At 40.4% G+C, this 14,378-nt stretch overlaps 1 protein-coding gene across 1 annotated transcript in view; it reads right to left on the reverse strand.

Annotated features, from left to right (window-relative positions):
- The window catches only part of astn2 (astrotactin 2), a 395,991-nt gene that overhangs the window by 215,061 nt on the left and 166,552 nt on the right, over nucleotides 1–14,378 (reverse strand). Inside the window, exon 5 of the mRNA XM_074618826.1 lies at nucleotides 4,490–4,597. Coding sequence (XP_074474927.1) covers nucleotides 4,490–4,597 — 108 coding nt within the window. The remainder of the gene's footprint in view (nucleotides 1–4,489; nucleotides 4,598–14,378) is intronic.

Raw genomic sequence — 14,378 nt, forward strand, 5'->3', positions numbered from 1 at the left:
ATACATTTTGAACAGTTAAAAAAATGTGTGATAAATTGCAATTAACTATGGACAATCATGCGATTAATCGCAAATTAAATATTCAAATCGATTGACAGGCCTAGATATTTCATATCCCCTACTGACGCTATTATATATGACAGCTCATTTGCACACGGCCCTGCAGTCTCATCCCCTTTTATGGCGATTGGTGGGGCATTATATGCTAATTAGGATCAACTGGTATGCACTTTCTAAATTTTACGAGGACAATAGGATTTCATCATTATTAGAACACAGGCATACGAACAATTCAAGAACACGTCGTGGATCTGACTTAGACTTTTCTTTCTCAAGAAAAGATTGAAAAAAAGATATTGGTGAATGAGGTCCACTGTCCTAACTAGATTTTAACTGTTAAAACTTATCACACAATGTCTCAGAAAGTGTGTGAACAGTTTCTGCCCAGTGTGCACCCTGCACTATGCAGGCTTGTTACAAAAGTCAATAGTAATAGTAGGCCTACTCTTGTTTCCCTGTTCTAAGCAGTGGGACTCTGGTGTTGCTTGTGCTGGTTAAGTGATGTATATTGAACAAATGTTCTATTTGCTGATAAGAGTTCTGTTACTAGATCAGCGGGCACCTCAGAAAAACAGAGCCACACATGATTCCAGATGTTTTACATTTTCCCAACTAGAGTACAATGTGATTAAATCAATTGCAGAAGCGAATAGATTTAATTGAAACAACTACACCGTCACAGAAACAAGTTTAATCAGTAACCCTCTGTGACAGGAGAGTCCAGTGAATCCTATCAGAAGTTTGGAAGTAGCGAGACGCAGCCCAAGGTCAAAACCGGGGAGACAAAGTTAGGATAATGAATCCCCCCGTACTGAGTCGCACGTCTACCGCGGTCACAATTTTGCGAGGGGGACGGTAACGACAGCTGTCCGCGGCAAAAGTGGCAGAGCAGCTAATCCCTTTGGTGTGTGGGTGGTGTCACCGGAGCTCGCGTAGGGGTCCCTCAATTACTATAAAAGCCCCACTGAGTAGACAAAAGCATGTGCACTCACGATGGCAAACACTTACTTTATGGCCACAAACTAAACACTTTGTCAATGCGCTCGTTCACGCATAGAAACAGTAAAACTGACACGTACACAAATACGTAAGTGGATGTAAATCAACCAGCGACTACAATACACGGGGCGACCCTAAAGCTTAAAAGCTTACGTTTAATTTCTTCCTCCTATTTATGTCCCTCTTCCCATCTTCTAGAGAAAGCACAACCTGTTTTACACGGGCTGTAACTTTAACACAGATCACGGACCGGCTTTTATGTCTTTCCATGTCCCGATTTTCTAGTAAAACCTTAGATCCTATTTACAAAGACAAGGACAATTTCATTTTTTAAAATTTTATTTGGGAACCATTTTTTTGTGATTAATCGCATATTATTTTAAAATTCCACAACCAATGCATTTACTTTAACTAGGTGTGCATGTAGGTAATTCTGAACTACATTAATTGAAGCCTATGAAGGCAGTTTGAGAGCATTGTCTATGTTCATAAACCCAGACTTACAATCCTTACTCCCATTCCACAAAAGGCTGCATTTAAACCACGAGGTGAACTTGAATAACCATCATTTACCTGTTCTCATACACCGTTCATAGCTATACCTACGGAAAGTAAATGTACTGTTATTCATATACAGTATATCCCACAAAATCAATTTGTATGTTATTAATTGTGAACAAGCATAAATAGGGACGGATGCCGCCAAGGGAGGATGTCGGGGTGGATGGGTGGGTCAAAAAACATCGGAATTTTGCCCATGAGACCTGTGTTCGTGTTTTGTGTGAAACCAGAAGTCAACGTTGATGTATTAGTCACGGAACTTCCGTACCTAAGTTACGCCACTCCCGGAGCGGTGTGACACTAACAGTTTGGCATAATTAATCATGATCTTTTCCTAATCCTAACTAAGTCGTTTTCTTGCCTAAACCTAACCAAATCTATATTTTCCAAATCCTAACTAAGTGGTTTTCTCACCTAAAACTAACCAAATCAATCCTTTCCTAATCCCAACTATGTAGTTTTTTGCCTTAACCTAACCAAATCAATCTTTTCCTAATCCTAACTAAGTGGTTTTGTAGCCTAATCCTAACTAAATTGTTTCCTGTGAAGACATCATTTTATTTTGAAAAGATTAGAGCGGAAATTGACGCTGGACATTCGTAGGAAAACTTTTTTTTTGTAGGATATCATACGAACCATTGGCTGAGAATACGTTGGCGTATAAGACCACGTGCAGATGCTCAATATCAATGTCCAAAAATCCATCTAATTATTTTCCAAACCACTCATTTTCTTTAGAGTCTCTGGGGTACTGAAAACTATACATGAAAAACAAAACATAGATTTTCTTCAGTTCAAAACAAATTCATCACCTAACACCGTGTGACAAAAACAATGTGTTTTCAATGAACTTTGTAGGAAATCAGGAACATTTCAACCTTGGTAATCTAGTTATAGTTTGGGTTTTCTGCCAACCAGGAACAGAAGTAGGTTTCAGTGTTGAATGTCGATGATTGGTAAAAACATAAGCCAGCCCCATTTAAAAAGGAAGAGCAAGGTTATTGTCTTATTGTGGCTATATACTAAAGCAAACAAAATAAAAAACAACACTATTTTGCCTTTCTAGCTTTTTGTCTACCTCGGCACATCTCCTTTAAGATACCGATATAGACGTAACAGTCACATAACTCAACACAATTGTGTCAGTTACATTCATCTTTACTGTTTGTGAGTTTGTCACAACCCAGATTGAAAATGATATCCTTTGAATTGTCTACAATAGTTCCAAACACAATACTGACGACGTTCAGGAGATCATTTCAAATTCTGCCTCCCAGGTTGCAATATCATACAGGGGCTCTTCTCATTTCTCGATTTTATGCCTCCTTATATCTTCGTCACCTCGCTTCTCTGGTTTGTGAACCCTGAAACTGATCTCATCGCGCCAACTCGGAGGACATCCCAATTGCTAAAATGCATCTCGAGGAGCAAGGAGGCTTGCCAGAGGAGACATAAGCAAGAATGCAACGGTGTATATACTTTGTGGAAGTGTTTTTGGCATCCGTGTCTCATTTTGTTAAATGCCTGTTGCTTCCTCTTTCCTTGCTTCGCGTTCTCGCCACCTCTGCTCGCATCTCCCGTGAAAATGGGGTGTATATGGTGGTGTGTTTTGACAGTTTTCCTAATATTAGATTAAAAAAATTGCAATATATCGCCTTACTTACAGTATCGCGATATATCACAATATATTGAATCATAATCCCTGTATCGTGATACATATCGCATCACCAGATACTTGCCTATACACAGTCCTAGTGGACACCCAGGCCTACTTAAACTTAATTTCTCACCGGAAAAGGCACACCGTTCCGGAAATACACACTCTCCGTGCAACAAACAGAAGCACATGGCTAATTATTATGTAGAATGACATCTTAAGACCTTCCCCTCTCCTTGTCTTGAATGCCTTCTTGGTTGGTTAGGTTTAGGCATGAGGAGTGAGAGGTTTAGGGGTAAGAATATCAGGGTAAGCCAACCACAATCAGAGTACGGTCATGCCTTCACCGTGTTTGGAAAAAAAAATTGTGGCCGTCGGGCCATTTTTCTATAACTATAGCTCGGGATATTTCTTGACCTCAACAACTAGTCTCTCCTCATCCATTCATCAACACACACTAGAGGTAGCGGGGCTGGAAATAGAGCAGCGGCGTAAAGTGACGGGAGGCGGCGTGTCAGCTAAGCCACCACTGTTTTGACGCAGCCTTAAGACGTCAGAAATTGAGGATGTACCAACTGGGAAATGGGAAAGCCCCCTGGGAGTCAAGTGCAGACATGTAAAATAATAGGAACACATGGATTTCTATTATATTTCAATCGCTATACATGTATGTATGGGCACCCAAGTGAACACTACTTCTCTGTTTCATCCTCTTTGGGTCATTCCCTCATATACACACAAAATCCACATAAAGTCTTCACTATCAGATATCGCTACGTGGGAAGGGGAAGTTAAAATCATGCTTCCCATCAAAGTAATGTGACTCAGCTTTGCTCATCACCGAGCCTCCCATTTACATCAGCTCATATATCTGCCGGGAGTGTCATTGAGCTGTGCCATGGAACAGCACTCTAAACCCCACAGGGAACGTGCACGACTCCTTCCTACTTCCAGCTACGCTGACAATCCCAGAAATGCCTGGCCTCATTTCACCCAGCTATAGGCTCATATCCAACTAGAGTATAAGGGTTGGAATTTGTTTTTCAAAATGTTTTATTGTATTTTATTCCCTTTTTTTACTTTATTGCCTTCTCAGTGGTATATATGCAGTGGATAGGAGGCTTCCCCCCCTGCATGTGCGAGTTAATGTGTTTAAAATGTAACACATTTATAACAATATGCAAAGACTAAAGCACCTGCATTCACTCTCACCTTTGCTGCGCCTTCGTCCTCTGTGCTGCTCTGTGTAAAACTTCATCTGGCTGTCATCTTCAGGCTCTGACCCCGATTCCCCTTGAGGACCGAACACGCCTCCGGGAGCTGGCAGAGAGGAGACGAGAGAGGAGAAAAGTGGAAAGAGATTTGAGAAGAGTCAATCAATCAAAGAATTTTAAGAAACAAGTTATGCTGAAAAAGAGATGGCAAATGTTAACTAGCAAGATTTTTCAGATAAGCAGTACTTAAACACTCTGCATGAGACACAACATGTGTGAGAACTGTATGAAAGCTAGTCATGACCACTGTGATTATGGTATACAGCTAAGGGGCTACAGCTGCAATAATTAATCAATTAATTGATTAGTTGTCAACTATTAAATTAATCGCCAGCTATTTTGATAATCAATTAATCGGTTTGAGTCATTTTTCAAGAAACCAAACAGTACAAATTCTCTGATTCCAGCTTCTTAAATGTGAATATTTTCTGGTTTCTTTCCTCCTCTATGACGGTAAACTGAATATCTTTGAGTTGTGGACAAAACAAGACATTTGAGGACGTCATCCTGGGCTTTGGGAAACACTGATCGCCATTTTTCACCATTTTCTGACATTTTATAGAACAAAAAACTAATTGTTTAACCCAGAAAATAATTTACACATTAATTGACAATGAGAATAGTCATTAGTTGCAGCCCTATAAAGGACAAAGGGGGTTGAATTTAAGTTCAAGTTCAATTTAATTAAAATGCTAACCATTCAGGGCACTTAATTCACTCTATAGAAATTGCCCATTTTTTTTCCACCTTTATGCAGAAAAGTATTATGCATTTAAGTTTTAAGGAAATGCAATGTTTATTTTAGATGGCAATGATAATGATCTTAGTAGGGGGAAGTATCATTTTTCTAGAACTGAAAGTATTTGTCCTCTGAATTACAGTACAAAACATTAAAGCTGCAGTAGGCAATATTATAGCAAACGTGATTAAAAAGAGTTATTTTTTATAAAACGGTCACTATATCCTGACATTAGTGCATGAGACAGATAATCTGAACAAAAAAATCATGTATCCTCCGGTGCTCCTAACGGCATCTGCAAGATTTCACAGAACGGAAGAAAACAACCAATCAGAGCTGGAGCCTTGCCGTCTCTGAGCAGCTGTCAATCACTCGCGAACTCCGATCGAACTGTCAAACTAGGCAGCGCTGCTCAAATGTGTTCCGAAACATCGTGTACTATTTAGCTGTAAAATGAGAAAGTTTGCGACCCGGCAGCTATGTTGAGATAAGTTGACGTACACATACGAAGCACCGCCCACCGGCCGGAGCAAACATTCTCATTTTCCATTTAAACAGTACACTACAAGATGTTTCTGAACACATTTTACACAAGAAATAGTCATTACAGTAATAGAATATTGATTCATATTTGATCAGCGCTGCCTAGTTTGACCGTTTGATCGGAGTTCGCGATTGATGACAGCTGCCTCCGTTGAATGGACAGCAAATAGGAACGCTCTCTCTCTCTGAAATGACCTGTGATTGGTCAAAGTCTCCCGTCACAGGCTAGATTTTCTAAAACCTGAAAACAGAGCCATGAGGAGGAGCAGAAGTCTAGTTATCTCTCAGAACACTTGAGTAAAAATATGCTAAAAGGTTATGGTTATTATTTTTTAAAGACTCTGCCTACCGCAGCTTCAACTGCTTCATGGAGATGATTAAAACCCGAACTTGAAGTGCAACCATTCCGATCCAATGGAAGATGCTCTGTTGTATTATGGAAGCATACAGTATCTTTCCCTCTTGGCCTATTTTTTATGGTGTTCTCCAGGGATCCATTCTAGGCCTCTTACAGTTCTTTCAATTCCTCTTGGGTTACATTACACATAAACACATCATCCGTTTCCACCAATATGCTGATTATACTCTGCTTTATGTTCCACTGAAATACACTAATAATAGACAAACAATCACAATGTCTTTATCCTTCTTAATGTGGTTGCTATACCACCACCCAATGTGCCTATATTCAGCCTCTACGGAGGAAGTAAGATATCCCACTCTTCTCTACACTTTCCTGTCCCTTCTTCTCCGATCTGTTGGCCACTGTTGGTAATTTGTCCATCGTTACCGAGTCTCTGGAGCGCAGTTTGTTAATCAAATTGGGTCACATCCCCAGAGTGTGTGTGCATGTCTGTTTTAGAGTTCGGGGCAAGAGCGAGGCTGTGAGAGTTAAGAGGCTTTTGTTTGTACTGAGCTGCCACTTCGACATCAAAACACACATCCGACTGCACAGGGGCTGCCACAAAAGTGATAATTGCAAGGGATTTGCAAAGTGTTAAGCCACTGATGGATAAATAAGTAATCTAAAATAACCTAAAATATGTGTGGACGGCTTTGAACTGCAGTCTAAGCCTGATATAAACGCTATACCCGATTTTTTGTTTAAGATGTTTATTACTGTAAATCGCAGTTTTCAGCATTGTTATAACAAAGTCATTTAGCCCATAAAGAAATGGCTTTTTATGCGAATAACATCCGTCTAATTTGCCCATGCTTGTACATATGTTTTTGCTTGTATAATCCCCAGGATCACTGTGATTACTCTTCCTAATCTCCCAGAGTGGAAAGGGGATAATGGACAGAGAGAAAATCAATGCGTTTCTCTTGACTGTGAAGGAGTATCTGAGAAGGAATGCTTCACCTGTTGACAGAAAATGAAAACAAGGACACATGGAAAAAAAAGAAAAATGCACAATGGGGTTGTGGCGTGCTGCGTCAATACCCCCGATCCATATCATAATGGCTCATACATATTTACTCTCCTATAAGAGGAAAAGCTTTACCCCCAGGGGGGTAATTATAAATCACAGTTAGACTTCTAAGTGTGGTCAGTGGAGACCTGTTTTGGAGTGACTGTACATGTAAACTAGGGATGCACCGATACTGATACCAGTATCGGTCGTACTTGCAAAATGGCTCCGATACAACGGCATCGATAACACTTTACAGCTTCGCAACGTTAACCTCTCGTCACCATCTTTCAGGTCCTCACGCTCCACCTCCCCGACGGTGTGGGCGAGACGGGCCGGTGGTGCGCCCGACCCCGCTGGGCCGGGATCCCACCACGCCGGTGCGCACCAGCCCTCACTTTCATTGCACCACAAGGTTTTGCTTGCACCCTCTGACTCGCGCGTGCGGTAGACTCCTCTCTCCGTGTTTCAAGACGGGTCGGGTGGGTTGCCGACAATGCCACAGACCCTGGGCGCCTTTTACGTGGGCCACAGCACGACGCGGTTGGGGCGGACCGGTCGACAGTCACACCGGGAGCCCCGTCTCTCCCAAGTGGGGAGAGAGAGCGCAGCGAGCCCTTTGTCCAGGGTGCATTGAGGTCCGGGCAGGGAGCGCTGTAAAGCTGCGACCGCGAGCCACCGTCACCCCGAGCCTTTCCAAGCCGTCCTAGAGCCGGTCGCTGTGCACTGCCTCCTATGCGGGACTCCCCAGCCTGCCATATGTCGCTCACACCCTCCACCTGGCTGTTAACGAGGGTCTTTTGGCACAGAGAAGTACTCGTATCGGTACTCGGTATGCAAGTACTCGACGAAATGTAAGTACTTGTACTTGTACTCGGTCTGAAAAAAAGTGGTATCGGTGCATCCCTAATGTAAACAATATGTCAGCTCTCTTTTTTCATTATTTACGCAACTATTCGTTCACTTTTCATGCCACAACACCACGGACGCCTGCCTGCAAGTATGCGCCGTTATATAACCCACCTGACCCCATGTCTCTTGATAAATGTGTCTCATTCCTCACACTTTGCAAAGAGCTCTTTGACTCATTTAAGTTGGCTCTTTAGAGCATTCTTAAAGGAATACTTCAACCCACAAAATGACCATTTGTAAATCAATTACTCACCCCGTGTAACCTCAAATTCTTGAACAATTTCTTGAAGTATATTTCAAGTCTCATTTACCCAGGAAGGTATAAGAGGTCCAAAAGGGACACTATCAGCCATGGTTTTAATTACCTTAAGAACTGTTCTTTTCTTCTAAAACCTCATACCTTCTTATTAAAAGTAGTTTATTGCCGAGGATAGAGCAACATATTCTCTCTTCCTTATTCACCGGACACCGTCATAATTCCTGTGCAACTTGCGGAGCAGTGCAGGGTAAAATTCCCTCCTTTACTCACTTCATAAACATTATGTCATAGCTCGTGAACATTTGCCTGCACCATAAAGATTTTTAGACATGATTAAAAGTTCTATTAAGTTTGTGTGAAAAAAACAAAAGTGCGCACAGAAAGCTGTAATCATTCTTTTGGTTCAGTGCACTTAAACAGGTCGAGAGTGGAGTTGGGGTTTTTGAGTGTGAGAGAGTCTGGCGGTATTTGGAGAGCGGAGCCAAGGCAATGTGGTGTAAAATTGGTTCTGAATTTATGCGACGTGTTAGAACATGCCCAGAGAGGTGGTGGGTGGAGACGAAGACGGGACTGAGGAAGGGAGACAGAAACAGAGTCAAATAATATTTTCTATATTAAAAAAAAAGGAGCACGGCGACGGATTCATAGATCAGTTGTTCACATTGGGGGGAAAAAAAGTGTTACTTTCCACTTATTGAACCACAGTAACACATTATTTTGTCTAGGATGCATTCTAACTCTCTCCATATTTCATAAAATGGTATATTTATTGAATTCATCAACCTTCTATACGCAGAAATAAGTCCACTATTGTATTTTCATTTTACTTCTTTTCTTTTCTTTTTGTTTACTTGTTTATATCCATAATTCATTTATCTCTGATTCCCTTACAAGAAAAAACTTTGAGGAATCCTGACCTGCACTGTCCAGTATCAGCTATTTATTTCACAGTCACACTGATTGAATTTTTGGCAACAAGACTCGGTCAAAACCGAGTATATGTCTGGACCGTATATGGTCAGTATGTGAAATTTGTGGCTAAATTGTTACACAAATAGTCAGTGGTCATGTCTATTATGTTTTGTGAACAGCTTTTTCCACTTGTATCTTAATATTTGATAGAAAGACAACTTATAATAAAGAAAATTACATTCAATGATAGTAAATGGTAACATTTACTAGTCAATATATTATACATTTTATACAAGGTGAAAAGGTATTAGCATGACATACAATATGCAAGGTTAAAAGTATTTCAGTTTTTTATTAAAGCATGTGTATCAAAAGCATTCATCGTATAAGTGGTGTGTAACAATATATACATACGTCGCAAAAGTTTATGTCATCACTAACGTTGTTGTTGCCGTATTTATTCCTAGATGGAGTGTTAATGGAGCAGCTACAATGTTAGCATATCCTGGCACTGATCGATCCGAACTCCAAAGCATGATTTCACTTTTTACTAATCAGCATCATCATGTAGTTATTTCGGCAAACTTTTGATCCGTTTACAACAACGCCGCTGCCGTATTTATGCTTAGATGACGTAATGTTGAGTGTTGATGGAGCAGCTGCAATGTTAGCATTGCCTGGCATTGATCGATCCGAACTCCGTTCAGAAAACAAGCATTTTAAAAATTGTTTGCTTGTCGTATTGCGGACAGACCTGACAAAGCATGAATTCAGTCTTTTTACAAATCAACATCATAATGTCGCTATTTCGGCATCATTTTGATCCGTTTATTGCAATTAAATCACAGCACAGTCTGTTTATTTGGGGTTCATACCGCAGTAGCGGCATTTGGCTTGCTAGAGAGTCAGTTCAATGGCGCTGTATGTGAATACAGCTCGTCGCTAGGGGATGTTATGAACCCAGACACGACGGCGTTTGGTTTTCTGACATATCTGGGACTTCACCAACATCTACAAAGCAGCAACAGTGGTTATTTCTTCCATGGCTGATGGAGGAAATGGAGGAAAGTGAGGCAAAAATTTGCTTTGCGCTTGGTGTGAATGCACTGTTACACAATACGAAGCAACAACATAACGTAACTTAAATGAACATAAACAATAGCACATGCACAACAACAGCACTATGTAATGATACATTGAACCGCTGACACGCTCCCCAGAAAACCTAAACACAGAACTGTTCTCCGCCTTTTCATTTTGAAAGAACAACGGCCAATGAGGAAACTCCAACAGTCAGCCGACCAATCCTGTCACTTCATCACTCATTCACTCACTCACTCACTCAGTCAGTGACAGACTTTTGCATTTGTAGGGCTGACCCTCTGCGGTCCAGCCAAAAAAAGTTACTGTATTGATTTAAATCATTGAATCGTATCGTATCGCTCTAGATGAGCCAATTATTGTCCTTGAAACGTTGTAAAAACGTTACACCCCTACTACCTATGTGTTTTGGAAATTAAATTTTTTTTCTCTCATGGTCACTCATCTGAAAGGGATGTATGTGTTGGCAGTTCTTGAGTTGGGAATTGTAGAGGTGCTTCAGGTTTGATCTAACATTCCAGCTGTGTACATCTGAAATAAACACTCAAGAACCATCAATTTGATTCATGCAGTCTTCACATTTGACTTGGACCTTGAAGGACTGCGAGGAAGAATAAGTGCTTTTCGATTAAATAAAGGACACATGCTTCACACTGTGAAAGTAATTAAATTGTGTCTTTTTGAAGCTCAATACCTGGCTGATCTTACAAAACCAGGTGGCAGAAATAATCGGTTTTGACACGGCAAAACAGAGGCGGGGGGACACAGATCTTATGATATCATATTATTATAAGATACTAATAATCTTTTACAGCAGTCTTCAAAGTTAGAAGTTATATGCTCTGAAGTGCTTTCAAATGTAAACAATCAAAACAGCAGGGCTTAAAGATGAAAGACATCTTTAAAGGAATCTTTAAATACTAGATTAGAGGAGAGAAAAATCTTAAATGAGAGGGAAATATATAAATCAGAGAAAAAGTTGAAGCTGTTTTTTTTATGCTTGAGATTCACAGTTTTACAATCTTATTGGAAAAGACTGTAACAGATGTTTTTCCAAAAAAGGGGCCCCACTTGATCATCTGAGGCTGTACTGGAGTTTATAGGGGGACCGACATATCTGCGATTCGACCTGGGGCATTTAAGGCTGTGAAAGTTAGCAATAAAATGCATTGTAAATCTGTAGGCAGTGAGGTGAAACAAGGATGTACTGTAATGTGATCCCTGCAGTTTGGCTGTGATGAAATAAACGGCCCGTTCAAACTCCCAAGTCGTCAAATACGGCAGCTTGGTCAGTGGCCCATACTGTACGCGTCAAACTATGACGCTCGACGTGGCCGTAGTAATGGCGGGAGTAAAGAGAGGCAACAGGAAGTTAGGTGACATAGTGTAAAAAGGCTGTGTAGGGAGCATAAATGTGCTGGATACAGCGTAGGAGGCTGGGCCCCCATTCATTCCTATGAAAGTTGCAAAATGAAGCCAAAATGGTTCGACCGCCCGATATGAAATTAAAGATCTTTTGCTCTGATCTGTTGGGTCCATGATAGAGTAAGCACACTAGAATTTCCTTTAACCCGGTCTCGTTCACATGAATGGCAGTTCATAATGCTTAGCGAAATAACTCTGGATTTGGCTATTAGTGAATTTGACAACTTTTAGGACCTAATGGTTTAAATAAGGGCTAATCAAGTGTTTATACTGGGGAGTTGATTTACCTAAAAAAAAAAAAAAAAAAGAAATCCAATGATTTACAGATATCTTTTTCTCAATGTAAGTCTATGGGGAAAAGTATTTTTGAGTCCAATGGCATCACGTGACGGACACGGAAGTTGTAATTCCACAGTTTGGCCACTACGAAATTCTTCCAGGAGGCTTTGTAGGGAGGAGGTCGTGGTGGATGGATAGGTTAAAGGTACCATATTGTTCTTATTTTCAGGTTCATACTTATATTTTAGGTTTCTACTAGAACATGTTTACATGCTGTAATGTTAAAAAAATATATATATTTTCCTCATACTGCCCGGCAACAGCTTGGGTCCATGTGTACTTCCTGTCAGTTGATGTTATTTACATACACTGCAACATTTAGAATGTTTATGTTTAAAACTGTGTAATGGTCAAAATATTGTATATTTGTGACATCACAAATGGACAGAAATCCTAACGGCTTGTTTCATATGCACAATTTCTGAATAAGGGCTGCGTGTATTTCTCCGTGTATTGAGCGTTTTGATAGTTTAACAGTATTTATATAGTACTTTAACCTGCTTTATGATATAAAACATGGATATCACACTTTTTACAATATGGGACCTTTAAAAAACAAGACTTTCACCCAGGAGACCGGTGTTTGTGTCCCCGTGTGAAACCAAAAGTCAATGTTCACTTGTTTTAAGTCAACGTTTAAGTTACGTAACGTTACGTAATGTTTTACGTATCACATAACATACTTAACTTGCATCATGTACTGTATGTAACATAGCCAACTTATATGTTATAACAACCCAGTGGCCAGAAAAAGATGTTGGCATTGTACATTTCTGCAAACCACAGGATACGTTTCATGAATACGTTTCACATCAGCCTCGTATCACGCCTGCAGACATGCACATTGGCGTCACTTTAGGATTATGCAACAAAACCACTACAGTTAGGTTTAGGAAACAACAACATGGTTGGGCTTAAAACTACTACGTTTGTACAGTGAAAAAATAGAAGTACACTACTGTAATATACACACAGTAGATGCACGCAGGTCATGTACCACTTACACTCTCCACCAGACTTACACACATGAAAGCAGAGCACAAATTAGCCTTCCATTAAACGTGCACTTTCAACCTGAGTCAGATTAGCGTCTCAAGCATGAGCTAATTACACAATCTAAGATTCGGACTGCACTCCTCGCTGCTTTCTATGAGCGATCTTATTGTACTGACGAAATAGAATTACTCCTTAATGAGGTAAGATATAAGAAAATGTTTACTAAGGCTGCAATTTCAAAGCATATATAGAATATTAATCTATACAAAGGTTTGTAAAATATGAACATTTCTTCTGAGGTGAAGAAAAAGAGATGAAAAAAAAGATGCAGAAAATAAATAAACAGCCACCAAAAATGTAAACGAATTATCAAGAGAGAGCAATTGCCACAGTGCATTAGCAGCAGCTCAGTGAACACAGTGAACATCAAAATCTATTTCAAGTTTGATAACTACACAGTCAGAAACTCTCTGTAGCCTCTTTGTCTGGTATTATAAAATGATCACATATTTTTTGTCTTTTTTCTGTGTGGAGCTGTCGTTCTTTTGTTTTTGAACAAGTTTCCGTGCAGCTCCCTAGCACGTCTTTTTTGTGATGTGTTCACCTTTCGTCTGCTGTCATGGAGATTTGAACAGAAAGGCGGCCGGTAACATTTCCAAAACCTTCTTTTAATAGGTCTTTGCAGCTTACGAAACAGTGCAGAGACGCCTAGAAATGAAGCTCGGCAAACCCGGAGAAATACAAAGTCAACAACACTTATATATTTCTGTCATTTGCATGATCCTCCCTGAAATACATATGCATAAAGGATAGAGTTACGTTCCTCTGATCACACAAAAAGGTGCGTTGACAGACCGTGTGTGTGTGTGCGTGTGATCCAGATGACAGGTGAATTGTGCTTCCAGGCTAGGGGCACCGGTTTGATGAATAACACACAGGAGAATACATCTGAAACAAGGTGCAGAAAGTCTTTGGGAAATCTGGCCCTGGGTCTTTTCTATTTCACTGCTTTTCTTCCTTTTTTTATACAATGTTTCTCCCTCTTTTCAGTCCATTTTCTTTTGTCTTGATCTTGCTTCTCTCTCTCTCTCTCTCTCTCTCTCTCTCTCCCTCAGCGGTAATACCTTCCAAACCGAGTCCCATAAAAACATCAACTCCCAGAACACTGAGGCTAAACTCCAGCATGCCG

This window comes from Sebastes fasciatus, chromosome 19 (assembly GCF_043250625.1).
Source record: "Sebastes fasciatus isolate fSebFas1 chromosome 19, fSebFas1.pri, whole genome shotgun sequence".
NCBI classification, from domain to species: Eukaryota; Metazoa; Chordata; class Actinopteri; order Perciformes; family Sebastidae; genus Sebastes; species Sebastes fasciatus.